At 44.4% G+C, this 14,928-nt stretch overlaps 1 protein-coding gene across 10 annotated transcripts in view; it reads left to right on the top strand.

Annotated features, from left to right (window-relative positions):
* Window positions 1-14,928, top strand: part of LOC134212990 (uncharacterized) — a 310,126-nt gene that overhangs the window by 146,733 nt on the left and 148,465 nt on the right. For 8 of the 10 annotated variants that reach the window (XM_062691413.1, XM_062691410.1, XM_062691412.1 and 5 more), the window contains one exon: window positions 8,911-9,183. The exons of the other annotated variants lie outside the window; for them this stretch is intronic. In XM_062691413.1, the coding sequence (XP_062547397.1) occupies window positions 8,911-9,183 (273 nt within the window). The remainder of the gene's footprint in view (window positions 1-8,910; window positions 9,184-14,928) is intronic. 10 annotated transcript variants of the gene reach the window in all.

Below are 14,928 nucleotides of genomic sequence, written 5' to 3'. Positions count from 1 at the left end.
ACAGAATTGAAATTGGATAATATAGGACGGTCGAGTGAGGTAATTACTGCCTGTGGAGCTACACCCATTGATTCAGCCAGATTACTCGATGTAAACGCAACTGAAGTACCAAAATCGATCGCAGTACTCGAGCGAGGTACTGCAACTGACGCGACTGGCACCGTTGGTGGAACTGACGAACAAATTACAGTTTTACTTAAAGAAATATCCATATCGACAGGCGTAAGGATCGTTCCTCCTAATAGCGAACTACACATCGGCTGCTCGTTCATTGCTTGTCCCGATTGTTGGATCGTCTTCGTAGCTATGGGTGGTACTGGTTCTTTCATGGTCTTCTGACTGCTCGGTGTTGATGAATTTTGGGGAGGAAGCTCCAGCTGCGCGTTTGTCACATCGTGTTGCACTGACTTGGCCAGAGTTTCTCCAGACTGCATTCCACCGATCGTTTCGACGCCATTTGGATTTTTGGCCAACCACCTTTCTAATCTTTCCCGCTTCGTTTTTCACTGACAACACTTCGCCGACTGCCTCGATCGTCTTCGTCCTCTATCTGCTTCAACAGTTCGTACTTCTGCTTAAAAAATTCCTTTTCAGCCTCAATCTCCTTCATGCGAAGACGGTTTTGGACCTCCAGCTCTTCCAAGGCCAATTTCAACCGTAGTGAACGCCTACTTGATGTAGAGCTCCTCGCTGACTTCGCAGTATTTACAGCATCTTGTTCATCATTGCACTGCTGGCAGCACCAGGTGGCGTTTCCTGCGCCAGTTGCATCGGGGGCTCCAGCACACACTAGATGTTCCTTTCTCCCGCACAATTCGCAAATGATCATCTCATCCGTGTCATCCCTATCGCACTTTTTGCATCGATGCTTGTCTGATCGGTTATCAGCCATACTACGGCTGATTTTCACCAAACTACGGCGATTCACTACTACACTGAACTTCAAAAAACACAGCACTCGACTGTTTCGACCCGGCACATATGATAAATTTGATTACGCGCCGGCTACACGCAGAATTGGCTAAGAAGCTATGATACAGGTTTGGGATCTTATCTTTAAAACGGTGGATGCAGCTTTCTTTGTAGCGTCATCAAACTCCGGTTTTCCTTGACTGGAAGGCTTCGATCCGAACTTAGACTTCTTTCCAACTCTGGATAAGAAATCTATGAAGAATGTTGGGGAAAGCGTGATTATACAAACACGATCCAGATAGCTGCTGTACTGGGCAACTTCATAGCTGCAATTATATTTTAAATTATACTTCGGGGATATACGGATAATTAATTTTACTCACATTTCTGTGTTTCGGTACTTTTGAAACTTTCCTACTCCTTCTTACGTCGACAACCGCCCTAGTTCAATTCTATAATAAATTTCAATTCGAGTTCACATACTTTCATATAAAGTGCATTTACGTACTAGATTCCCAAGTCAGTTGATAACCACTGCCACCTTACTGATATGCCGATCAATACACCGTCTAGATAAAACCCACGGGTTCTAATTCAACCACTAATTCTATGGTGTTGTATTATTACAATTATTTTAATATGTTAGAATAACAACTGCGACTACTAGCTCAAACTCAAATAAATTGATTTCCATTCACTCTGCTCTATAGTCATCAGCGAAAACGAACTACTCTGACGGCCTTTGTTATATGTATCTCTAAACAATCCTGTCTTGTGCTTCTTGCCCCTCGGCCGTAGGTAATCAATAGATACGCGCGCGAGTGACCAGTTGTTTCACTACACCATCCGACTGATCGTTTCGCACAGTGGGTGCGACAACAGGCCAAACGACCATTTCGTCCAAACGATCCCCTAGGCCAAATGACCCTTTCGGCCAGATAACCCTTTCGGCCTAACGATCATTTCGGCCTAACGACCCTTTTGGCCAAAAGACTCTTTCGGTCAAATGACCCTTTCGGTCAAATGACCCTTTCGGCCAAACGACCCCTTCGGCCAAACGACTATTTCGGCCAAACGATCCTTTCGGCCTAATGACCCTTTAGGTCAAATGACTTTCGGCCTAATTGTCTGCTCGGCCAAATGGTATATTCGGCCAAACAACTTTCAGCCTAGTGGCATTCGGCCAAATGGATTTCGGTCGAATGGGTTTCGGCCAAACGACCCTTCCCCGAAGCCTACCGACTAACTGATAATCCTTCCTGTGGGTTTTGTGGAGACGCAGAGGTAAACGCAGTCTTTAAATAGCAGAAACTAACTACTCATATTCCTTCCCTCTTACTAAGTGACTACAAAGACGTGGCCGGCGCCGTTAATGATCATTTGAACATTTGAGTCAATGAACCTTGCACACTCAGAATGCTTGAACAATACCAGCCAATCATTCAGTTGATGTTGGAGACGGCTCCTCAATCGTCGGACCAGTGACATGAAGCAGCGATCGGCCATTCCACCGTAAAAAGATAGATGCCGCCAATAGCTCTGTGCAGGGTGTAGTAATCTGCTTTTGCTTGTTCGTCTTCCGTGGAAGAAGTATTGATTTGCTGCATACTAACTTCATTTCTGCGGTGCCGTCTACATGATTTACTGGGTTATAGATGCACGCAACGAATGCGAGATCCGCGACTTCTGGAAAACCGTGAGGTTCACATTCACACACATTCTCCTTTAGGATCCATCGAGGGATTTTTAAATTGTTTAAACTGCCAAGCTGCTGATAAAAGTCCATCCACAGTTGCACCATAGCTTCTGGGACCTGCTGGCCCCACTCGAGATTGAGGGACCACGGCTCACGCATTATCAATATCCCTGCCAACGGGACGATGATTCTAGCCAATTGACATAGGATTATTCGTATGAACAATATGCTCGCCGGTCTAAAGTGTTGGAAAAACGATTGAGAAACAATCATTCATAGAAATTCAAGTGTTTTCATTAGAACGTTGATGCTAGGATTCTCCATTCCAACTTCTTGTTCGCGCTGCTGCTCTGGAACGTCTGCTAAAAGATTTTAAGAATTTGAAGCAATTTTGTGTGCGCTAAAGCACCATCTCCTCAGCATACCAACTGCCTGATTCTTCAACTTTATTGCTTAGGGTAGAGTATTAGCTTGATTGTATTGGCAGCTAGTGGACATTGGGTACCTTCATCTTCGGTCAACTGACGGAGTGACATGGTTGCTAGCAACGGGGATGAAGTCAAGCTGTACGTCGTCACGGGTTATAAATCGTACGTCTTCAGCGGACTTTTTTGAGTTTCTTCAAAGACCGGACAACAGTTTCGAGAACGTTGATGCGGCCGAACTAATAAGAAGGATGATAACGGCTTGTAATGCCGCAATGCCGCGAAAACTGGAGCCTAGGAGTAATTGGCATCCAGCCTACTGGTGGAACGAAAGGGTCAGTGCGCCTGTAAACCCAGGATACAGGCACAGTCAACGAGGACAAAACCAGAGAGAGAAGAGCGCAAGGCGGCGTTTCGGGAAGCTAGAACCGCATTGAAACAGGTAATCAAGATTAGCAAGTCAGTTTGCTGCAAAGAGCTATTCAGAAAAGCAGACGCCGGTCCCTAGGGCGACGCGTACAGGGTTGTAATGGCAAAGTTTAAAAGCCCGTCGACGCCAGCTGAAATGTGCCCAGTTACGCTGAAATAAATCGTGGAGGGTCTCTTACCGAAACACAATTTGACTTCGTGACCACCGATACCAAACGCAGAAGAAGAAGAAGCAAGTGTACAATGACGAGCTGGCAGAAGCTGCGAACCGCTTGAAAACAAAGAAAGCCCCCGGTTCATATGGAATACCAATCGTGGCTCTGAAAGCTGCTATTTTGGCCTGGACAAGGGTTAATCTTCAGAAATGTGGAAGACCCAGGAGCTGGTACTGCTGCCAAAACCAGGGAATCCGGCCTCGCAGACTCAGTTGGGATACTCCTGGAGAGGATTATCCTCAACAGGCTGACGAAGTGTATGGATAATACTCTCCTGGAGTTTCCATTTCGCAAAGGAGTATCGATAGTGGATGCAATCCGAACAGCACTCGAGAGTGCTGAGAAAGCGTACAAACAGAAGCGAAGAGGAGATTGATACTGCGCAGTGATTACGATAGACGTTAAGAACGAGCGTCCAATAGCGCCAGCTTTGAAGCCATTGCCGCTGCGCTGCACAGAAAGCGGGTTTTCGTCTATCTTTGTCACATCCTAAAAAGCTACTTCCAGAGCAGAGTCCTAGTGTACGACACGAACGAAGCGCAAAAGTCGATGCGTGTTACAGCGGGTGCTCCTCAGGGCTCCATACTCGGCCCAAACCTCTGGAAGGAAATGTATGATGGAGCCCTGACACTGCACCACCTAGGAAACAGAAAATCGTGGGTTTTGCGGACGACGTGTCATTAACAGTGTTGGGCATTTCGCATCTCGAAGACGTGGAGGCGTATGTATCGAGAGCTACAGATAGCTCACCACAAAACGGAGGTGCTATTAGTCAACTACTGCAAAGCGATCCAGCGGATGAAGATCACCATCTGAGGGCACGAGATAGTATCGAGCGAACACTGAAGCATCTGGGAGTGATGATTGATAACCGAAAAGCCCTGCAAAAATTCGGTGAAGGCAATGAACGCTATAACGAAGAGCATGCCAAACGTCGGCGGTCCCAGAAGCAGCATGAGGCTTCTGTTAGCTAGTGTCTCGTCGTTGATACTGCGGTATGGGGTTCCTGCTTGGGGGAATGCACTGCAAACCAAGCGGAGCATTGAAAAATTGTGTTCCGGCTGATGGTCATACGAGTTGCACGCCATGGCCATTTGAATTATCGCCAGGATGATGGCCATTTTCATCACCCTGGCGGAAGACAACAAGTGTTGCCAGTGGAGAGGAACCGGAAACATGAGAAAGATGGTGAAAATTCGTTCGACGGCGATGTGGCAGCAGAAGTGGGACAGTACGCAGAAAAGACGGTGGACCCACCGGCTCATTCCAAGTCTGTCGACGTGGATGAACAGAAAGCATGGCGAGGGAAACTTTTACCTGACGCACTTCCTGTTGGGCCACAGATGCTTCCGGAAGTACTAACATCGGTTCGGACACATTAATTCACCGTTTTGTCCAGAATGGGAGAATGTTGAAGAGATGTCGAAGCACGTGATGTTTGATTGTCCGCAGTTAGCGGAAATACGTTGGGGAATGCCTGTCCCATGGGTGGATAATATCGTAGAGCGAATGTGTCACGAGGAAGACACGTGGAATGCGGTGAGCAGCTGCAGCGTAGATTGAGAGATCAGATGTGCCGGTTTTGGGGAGTATTCAGCGCAGTGAGCAGTGTTTGGCTTCGGGTCATCGGGGCGCTGGTGAACCGGAAGTCTTCTGCCAACTGGATTTGTCAGACCGACCTCGGCACTCGAACAGCCAACTTGCTGATAAAAGACGAAAGCGCTTCGGGTATGTAGGTCACCGCCAGTACGGACGTTATCCACCACCGGAACTGTCAAACCACCTCTCTGCAACCCGAAGACGAAGTCGGCGCAAAGCGTGGAAGCGTCCGCCGGAGGAACGAGACAACGTAGCAGTGGATCTCAGCCAGTCGACGAACTATCATAAGCTAGGGGCCGGTAGTTTAGAAGATGTGCATGAGCATTAAGCACGGTACCCACCCCAAGTAGTCACAGCATCCCAAGGTCCCGGCGGGATCATGGCAAGGAGGATAAGGGACCCAGAAACACCTTTTGTGTTTCCGGGAGGTTCATTTTTAGCAGGTCGGTATTATTTACTTTGTAAGATGGGTAAAGATATGACTCCGGATAATCAGTCCGACCTGTGTTTCTACAAATAAGTAGTTGAACAATACAAAAGAAACTCAAATGATAAAAATGGAGACAAGTTCACCGCTTTTCTTTGCCGAGATTTGTGCTTTTGAACTGTTAAGTAATTTAGAAATTAAATTCTGACCGTGGACCGTGAAATGATTCAACACTGTTTCATTTTTGCAGATTTTTTTTTATTTTCGCAACTCAATTTAAGCGTCACCAATATTCATATGTGCCCTAGTTCTTTTCAAGTATCCAAGAAAAATGTTGCTACACAAAGAATAGATTTCCGAGAATCACGAAAATTTTGGTATTTCGGCCAGTTGTGATTTCTACTTATTGTTTTTTAATAAAGCCAAAACAGCTCCTACATCACACTGTGATAAGTCTTGTATTAATTTTCATTCCACGGATTTACGGTTAGGTATTTCAGTACAATTTGCTTTCAAGTATATATTTTGATCTGTTATACGAACACCTGAAGGAAAAGCTGGATCCAGATGCAGTAAGTATTATAGCAATCAATTAGAATTTGAATTAGATCCATTGTAACATACACCCATCCGTAGTGTATTGATTTCAAGAGTAGAACTTTAGATAGCCAATATTCAAAAGCCAATATTCAAGCTTGTATGTACACATAGTTTTCATCTCAATTCACCTTTCCAACTAAACGGCTTTTAGCGCCTCATACCGTTGAAACCATCACCATTGTCCTGGTTTACCAGTGGCACCTCCGGACAGAACTAATTCAAACATCAGCGAATCATTTGTTGAGCTCGCTGGAGTATCGAGCCCACTAGGATACAGCTACCGAGCGATGGCAACGATGGGAGAGAAGCTCATTTCCTAATGAAAGTCGTCTTCTGTTACAGACTAAACAAAGCATCAAGAGTAGACTGGCCCGACAATGGACATGTCTCCCCATGGACATGTTCATGCTTTTATGGAAATTTTTGATTTGATAATTTAATCTAACTTCCTTATAAATTTTAGCTTCATAGGAGATATGATCTGAACTGAATGTTTGGAAGAATTAAACCAAACTAAACAATTATTGTAAAACATCTTGACAAAATACAATTCTGCAAGGATTTGACACAATAAATGAAATCTTTTTATACAGATACTGTGTTCAAATAATTCAATAAGATTTCAATTCAATACAATGCCAAAATTCTATACATTTTCTGTAAGGTTCTTATGGAGAACTGTACTGAAATCTGCCATCAGCTGGTTGGATGAATATGTGAATTGAATTCAACTACGTAACCAGAGATGATTGATCGTAGAGATTTTGATGAATTTTAGATTAGCGAACAGATGCGCTATTCATTTAATACTTGTTGAAATAACTTTAGATATGTTAACTTACTTGCTACTTCATGCGCTACAGCTTATTCTCGTTGAGCCCACACCCTGCCCTACACCGAATCGAGTATCCTTCACTACTGAGGTCGTATACAACGTAAGCACTTATGTGAGAGGAGGGTCTGTCATTTTCTTACGTTCCATGTAAACAAAAAAAATAACTGGATTGGGTAGAATCTTACTTAGGGGGAGAAGGGCTGGTCGAATACCCAGAAAAATCTTACGTAATTAGTGTACGACCCCTACAGGAGTGGATCCTGGGACTTCAGGTCCTCTTCAACTGCAAACAGCCGTCGTGTACGCGGTTTTCCATAAAGTCTACGAATTTTCCGAGTTCCCTACTGAATATTATTCTCGCTTGCTGTTCTCCCGGCAGACATTGGAAACCTGAGTGAGCCTAATTAACGCTGTTTCTTCGTAAGCATGGCGTTCATTGCCAACGTGCAAACTACCTAACTCGCGTAGATGTCAACCAACAATTTTGATAAAGAATGGGCTGCATGTCTCACATAACCACATTACAGTTGGGTGCATTTGATACCCTGATATGATTTTTATTTCTTCTTTATTTATGGGAATTTTGATATGTGGATCAGTTTTTACTCAAACAATATGCTGCACTATGGTCTCCAGATAACCTATTTTTTTGGGTATGGTTTATCCATTGTACTTGCTACATAAGATACATATTAGGGTGGCTCAAAAAACACTTTTTCAATTTTTTTGATTGGCCGCCCTCTTATTGTGTTCTATTTGTTGCCCTGATGCTCTGGACAAAATTTCAGCCAAATCGGTCAACGTTTGGGCGGTGCTAAACTCGTTGGAAGTTTATATGGAAAAATGTATGCAGAAACATCCAAAAACAGTGATTTGCAGTTGGACGGCACAATTTACAATCAAGGACAATGATACTCTTTCAGTTCTTGTAGAATTAAATACAGAATGTTATGCTGAAAACCGCGAGAAGATTAGAGTTTATTAGGCAAAGATATTAGCATTTTACTGGAGTGTTGTAGGGGGAATTTATTTCTTTTCACTGGTAAAAGAAACGAAATTTGCTCAAACCCTACTTCAGAGAAATGCTAATAACTTAGCCGGGCAAACTCTAATCTTCTCGCGGTTTTCTGCATAACATTCAGTATTAAATTCTTCAAGATCTGAATGAGTATCATAGTTCTTCTTCGTAAGTTGTTCCGTGCAACTGCAAATCACTGTTTTTGGATGTTTCTGCATACATTTTTCCATATAAACTTCAAATGAGTTTAGCACCGCCCAAACATTGACCGATTTAGCTGAAATTTTGTCCAGAGCATCAAGGCAACAAATAGAACCGAATAAGAGGGCGGCCCATCAAAAAAATTGAAAAAAGTTTTTCCCATACTAATTTGAGCCACCCTAATACATATTCAAGCAGAAGCAGGCATATAAAATCTTTCAATATATAACTGTAGAAATGATAATAGACACAGTTAAAAGGAATGTGGCTCTTTGAAGAAGAATATGAAGTAGGTACTGGAATTTGTTGAATGAATTCAAATCGTATCAATTGTACCGTACCGTACTTTCAACATGTAGTCTGAGTCAGTCTATTCAAGGGCCACATGTCCGGCACCTAGACCGAGCGACCAACCCACCTACACCCACACGCATTCATTCCATCGTTCCGCTTCGTCAATTACCGTAATTGATTTTGCACTACAGCATTGCTACCGTTATCTTGCTTCCTTCCTCTCACCAATCACCGCAACCCCGCCCAAAACCATCCGTAGAACTTTACCGCCTCCACCAGTGATCTCACGACACTACCACCGAGCCTCACCGGCACAGATGATACTCTGCTAAAATCGGCCGCCACAACGACCATTCTACCGAGGAGCTTGACAACAACAACTGCGGCACCAGCAGCGGTCCCAGCACAAACGCCGTCATTGACAACGATGCCGGCGACGACGGAATTCAAAACCGGAAGCTGCAATAACGAGACGGTTGCCACCGGGACGTTCGAGTACCGTAGCGCCTATCCGGAAAACAACTACATAGAGGTAAGTGGCCATACCGTGGTGTGACAAAGTTTGAGAGTGTACCAATGCGAAACCATGCGATGTTAGGCGCATTGGATCTCAGTAAATAGGACTGCGGGTTAATTGTACGGAATCCTCAATTGTATGTTTACGCTGCTTGTACCTACCCGAAGCCCGAAAATCGTACCATTCCAGTTGAATAACCAAAAGCGAACGAATTTCAAATTAAACTTGTAAATTGGCAGCTACTAGGTATTTGCTTAGAAACTTGAGCTTGTGATTGCTCCGGTTTCTGCATGAACGAAAAGAAAGCGGAGACGTTTGGGATGTCTGTTTTTTAGCAGCGTTAAGGCTCCCCCAGACCTAAGCGATTTCATCGCCGCGACGGCGACAACTAGTCGCCGCGATTCTATCGTTGGATCGCTGCAGGCAATGTTCTATTTACGCTTCCATACCAACGGCGACAGAATCGCTGTTGCCAAGCGATAGAATCGCGTCGCGACTGTCGCGTCGCGTGTGTTTGGGGGAACCTTTATAAACGTTATTGATTTAAACATTATTCAAATCATATCGACTCAACAACGTTTAATATTCCGATATTACTCAAAAGATATTAAAACTATCTATTACAGCACTTTGCATTAAAAAGTAATCTTTTATTATTTTCCAAAATATCTTTATCATGAATAAAACGCTGATATGTTGAATACATCCAGGTGTTTTTACGCGGTTGAAATTAATTAATTTCTCGGTTAACCTGAACAGTGAACAGCTTCTGAATACCACCTGATTTTTTATTTATTTTTTTCTATTGACACTAAAGGTCTTAATCGGATTAACCCAAACCATTTAAGGTGAACCGACTGAACGAGTTCCTAAACTGTAGCAGCTCAAGTGCCGCTCTCCGGAACGGAGAAACATCTGAGGCTGTATAATTGATTATTTTAGGATTGCAATGACCCAAGATCGGAGCGATTTATTTACCAAACACAATATTGTAATTACGGAGAAAAATCCTAAATTGGTAAAACTGCATTTTCATTCGTGAAAATTCTGTTCATCGCATAACATTAAAAAATTGTCAACGATTTTTACGACTTTAACAACAGAACAATGAAAATTGCCAATATCAATGCTGCGTCATGTAAATCATTGCAAAAAAAAATTAAAACAAAAGCAAATATGTTTTCGATCATTTAGTAGTTTGTCAATAACTCATTCCAAAATCTGAAATTCCGTTATTAGTTGAATTCTAACAACAAACCATTAGGCAGGATTGTAGAAAAACCTTCGCACTAGAAGTCCACCAAACCACATATTTTGAAATTCAGCTTCTGGGATGTGTTATTGACAAACTACTAAATGATCGGAAGCAAATTACTAAATGATCGATAACATCCTTGAACAAAAGTTGTCAGCAATTTTTAATTATTGGCATTTTAACGTTGCCACACCACTTTCAATTTTTGTGTCAGTATTCGTTCAGTGTTTGAAAAACTGTCACCTTTTACCTAAATAACAGAAAAAAATCAAAATCTCAATTTGTTTTTCACTTATATTTATGTTTACCTTCAGGATTGAACTGATGTGCAGGAAAGGAAATATTGGGTGAACTACTTTGTCATCTGATCCATCTTCGGATTAACCATCTATATTGCCGGGAGGGTATAGTGACGCATAGAATTTCATTTAGGTAGGGACACGGAAGGCATTTCCATCCATCGTCGCAGGAGCTAAAATCAACGAAAGCAATCGACAAATCGACTTTTAAAATATTCGGGGGAAATTGATCCCTCTCCAAAAACTTTATTTATTTATTTAATATCAGACTAAGGCCGGAGTGGCTTGTGCTGCACATAAAAGTCTTCTCCATTCAGCTCGGTCCATAGCTGCACTTCGCCAACCACGCAGTCTGCGGAGGGTCCGCAAATCGTCCTCCACCTGATCGATCCACCTTGCCCGCTGTGCGCCTCGCCTTCTTGTTCCCATCGGATCGTTGTCGAGAACCATTTTCACCGGATTACTATCCGACATTCTGGCTACGTGCCCGGCCCACCGCAGTCTTCCGATTTTCGCGGTGTGAACGATGGATGGTTCTCCCAACAGCTGATGCAACTCGTGGTTCATTCGCCTCCTCCACGTACCATCCGCCATCTGCACTCCACCATAGATGGTACGCAACACTTTCCTTTCAAAAACTCCCAGTGCGCGTTGGTCCTCCAGGAGCATCGTCTAGGTCTCGTGTCCGTAAAGAACTACCGGTCTTATAAGCGTTTTGTAGATAGTCAGTTTGGTACGGCGGCGAACTCTATTCGATCGGAGCGTCTTACGGAGTCCAAAGTACGTACGATTTCCAGTCACTATGCGCCTCCGAATTTCTCTGCTGGTATGGTTATCGGCGGTCACCAGTGAGCCCAAGTACACGAATTCTTCAACCACCTCGATTTCGTCACCACCGATAGAAACTCGTGGTGGGTGGCTTACATTGACCTCTCTTGAGCCTCTTCCTATCATGTACTTCGTCTTCGACGTGTTGATGACTAGTCCAATCCGTTTAGCTTCCCTTTTCAGTCTGATGTAGGCTTCCTCCATCCTCTCAAAGTTACGTGCCATGATATCAATGTCGTCGGCGAAACCAAATAACTGGACGGACTTCGTGAAAATCGTACCACTCGTGTCAATCCCTGCCCTTCGTATTACTCCCTCCAAAGCGATGTTGAATAGCAGGCACGAAGGACCATCACCTTGCCGTAACCCTCTACGCGTTTCGAAGGGATCCGAGAATTCCCCTGGAACTCGAACTACGCACATCACCCGATCCATCGTCGCCTTGATCAACCGTATCAGTTTATCCGGAAATCCGTTTTCGTGCATTAGCTGCCATAGCTGGTCCCGATCGATTGTATCATATGCGGCTTTGAAGTCGATAAATAGATGATGTGTGGGCACGTTGTATTCGCGGCATTTCTGCAATACCTGACGTATGGCGAACACCTGGTCTGTGGTAGAGCGTTCACCCATAAATCCCCCCTGGTACTGCCCCATGAATTCTTTTGCAATTGGTGTTAGTCGGCGGCATAAAATTTGGAAGAGTACCTTGTAGGCGGCGTTCAGCAATGTGATTGCGCGGTAGTTGCTACAATCCAGCTTATCGTCCTTTTTGTAGATGGGACACACGACACCTTCCATCAACTCCTGCGGCAGGACCTCATCCTCCCAAACCTTGGTAATCACCCAGTGCAGCGCTCTAGCCAGTGCCTCACCACCGTGTTTAAACAGCTCTCCTGGTAGTTGGTCAACTCCAGGGGCTTTGTTGTTTTCCAGCCAGCCGATCTCCTCCTGGATTTCTGGAGATTCGGAGCCGGAAGTCGCATGTCCTGCGCGCGTGCCGCCACCTTTGGATCACCTCACGCTCGTTTGTAAGAAGGTTCCCGTTTATTTCGTTACACATATCGGGCTGTGGCACGTGGCCCTTACGTGATCGGTTCAACTTCTCATAGAACTTTCGTGCGTTATTAGCGCGGTACAGTTCCTCCGTCTCTTCACGGTCTCGATCTTCCTGCTGGCGCTTTTTCCTCCGGAAAATCGAGTTTTGTCTGTTCCGCGCCCGTTTGTATCGTGCCTCGTTCGCCCTCGTGCGTTGTTGCAGCAATCTCGCCCATGCTGCATTCTTCTCCTCAACTAACTGCTCACATTCGCCGTCATACCAGTCGTTTCTCTGATCGGAAGCCACCGTGCCTAGTGCAGCGGTTGCGGTGCTTCCAATGGCGGATCGAATATCTCTCCAGCCATCTTCAAGAGATGCTGCGCCTAGCTGCTCTTCCGTTGGGAGTGCCACTTCCAGCTGCTGCGCGTAGTCTTGGGCTAGTCTACCGTATTGTAGCCGCCCAATGTTAAGCCGCGGCGTACGACTCCGACGCGTGTTGATCACCGTCGAGAGTTTTGAGCGCAGACATACTGCGACGAGGTAGTGGTCGGATTCAATATTCGCACTGCGGTAAGTGCGTACGTTCGTGATGTCGGAGAAGAATTTACCGTCGATTAGAACGTGGTCGATTTGGTTTTCCGTTACTTGATTAGGTGATTTCCATGTGGCCTTGTGGATATTCTTACGGGGGAAGAAAGTGCTTCGGACTACCATTCCGCGGGAGGCTGCAAAGTTTATGCATCGTTGGCCGTTGTCGTTCGATACGGTATGCAGACTATCCGGTCCGATGACCGGTCTATACATTTCCTCCCTTCCTACCTGAGCGTTCATGTCACCGATGACGATTTTGACGTCCCGCAGTGGGCATCCATCGTATGTCTGCTCCAGCTGCGCATAGAACGCTTCTTTCTCGTCGTCGGATCTCCCTTCGTGTGGGCAGTGCACGTTGATGATGCTATAGTTGAAGAAACGGCCTTTTATCCTCAGCTTGCATATCCTTGCGTTGATTGGCTGCCACCCAATCACGCGTTGGCGCATCTTTCCCAGCACTATGAAGCCGATTCCCAGCTCGTTGGTGGTGCCACAGCTTTGGTAGAAGGTAGCCGCTCGATGCCAGCTTTTCCACACTTTCGGTCCTGTCCAGCAGATTTCCTGCAGCGCTACAACATCGAAGTTGCGGGGATGTAATTCATCGTAGATTATCCTGTCGCAACCTGCGAAGCCTAGCGACTTGCAGTTCCATGTTCCAAGCTTCCAATCGTGATCCTTTATTCGTCGCCTAGGTCGTTGCCGATTGTATCGAGTCGTATTATCTTCTAAGGCGTTCGTAATAGTTGTTTTCAAAGGCGGCTTATTGGGCCTGCGCAAACCTCCTGTCTCATCGGAGGGCCGTCGTGTCAGGGCAGATGGCCTGGAGAGGGATCGTCAAGCCCTTGGACATAGTCCCTGCTGCCCCCATATCCAAGAACTTGCTTTGATCAAATTAAAAAGGAGCCCTCTGCTTTTTTAAAATATTTTTCTTTCAAAATACGCAGAATTTTCGAATTGCTAAGCGTATAGGGTAAATCACTACTTGGGCCTATGGACCCCATTCCCGGCTCACTGCACAGAAAACTAATGATTTATACTGTTTGATAGCCGTAGGTTTATGATTGATAATTTTAAAAAAGTCTCCTATTTGTCTCGCACAATACTCAATATTTTTCAACCATTTATTTCACTCCTAATCGATCCAATTATAGAAAATAAAAATGTAGATTTCAAACTTTTGCTCTTCGTTGCAACACCATTGAGCCGGAGTGATTTTTTTCCATTTTTACAAAACGGTATCATCAAATAATTACCTACCTGAAAATCGTCACAGTGCTCGATACAACCATTGCTTCAGGCTGTTTATCACCACACAATAATGCTAAACTCACGCACTTCAATCTTTCCTAATTGTTCCTATCACTAGATCTTATATAAACATATTGGAATACATTTAAAAATGTATTCTCAAACAGAACAAAAAATCATCTCGGCCCAAGAACTTCTAGCTGTACAGTGCTGCCAAAAGGCCATGAGTCTTATTTTAGTATGCAGATAATTCTTCATCGTTAATAGGAAAACTGTCTAAAGCGTTGACGCTTTTATGTTATTTATAATTATCTCAATTTCAAAAAGTAAAAACAATATTTTTTCAAGTATTTGGAAGGAATTTGGATGAGTGCATATATCTTCTCAACCAAATAAAAATTATTATGAATAATACCATCTGGCATCACGTTATCGTGGAACGTGCATATTTTTGTTTACGTCGCATTTTCTACCGTCCCGAGAGAGAGAATGAGAGTAAG

Source organism: Armigeres subalbatus, chromosome 2 (assembly GCF_024139115.2).
Source record: "Armigeres subalbatus isolate Guangzhou_Male chromosome 2, GZ_Asu_2, whole genome shotgun sequence".
NCBI lineage: Eukaryota > Metazoa > Arthropoda > Insecta > Diptera > Culicidae > Armigeres > Armigeres subalbatus.
Note: the sequence above shows the minus strand (reverse complement) of the source record. Positions and strands in the feature narration are given on the sequence as shown.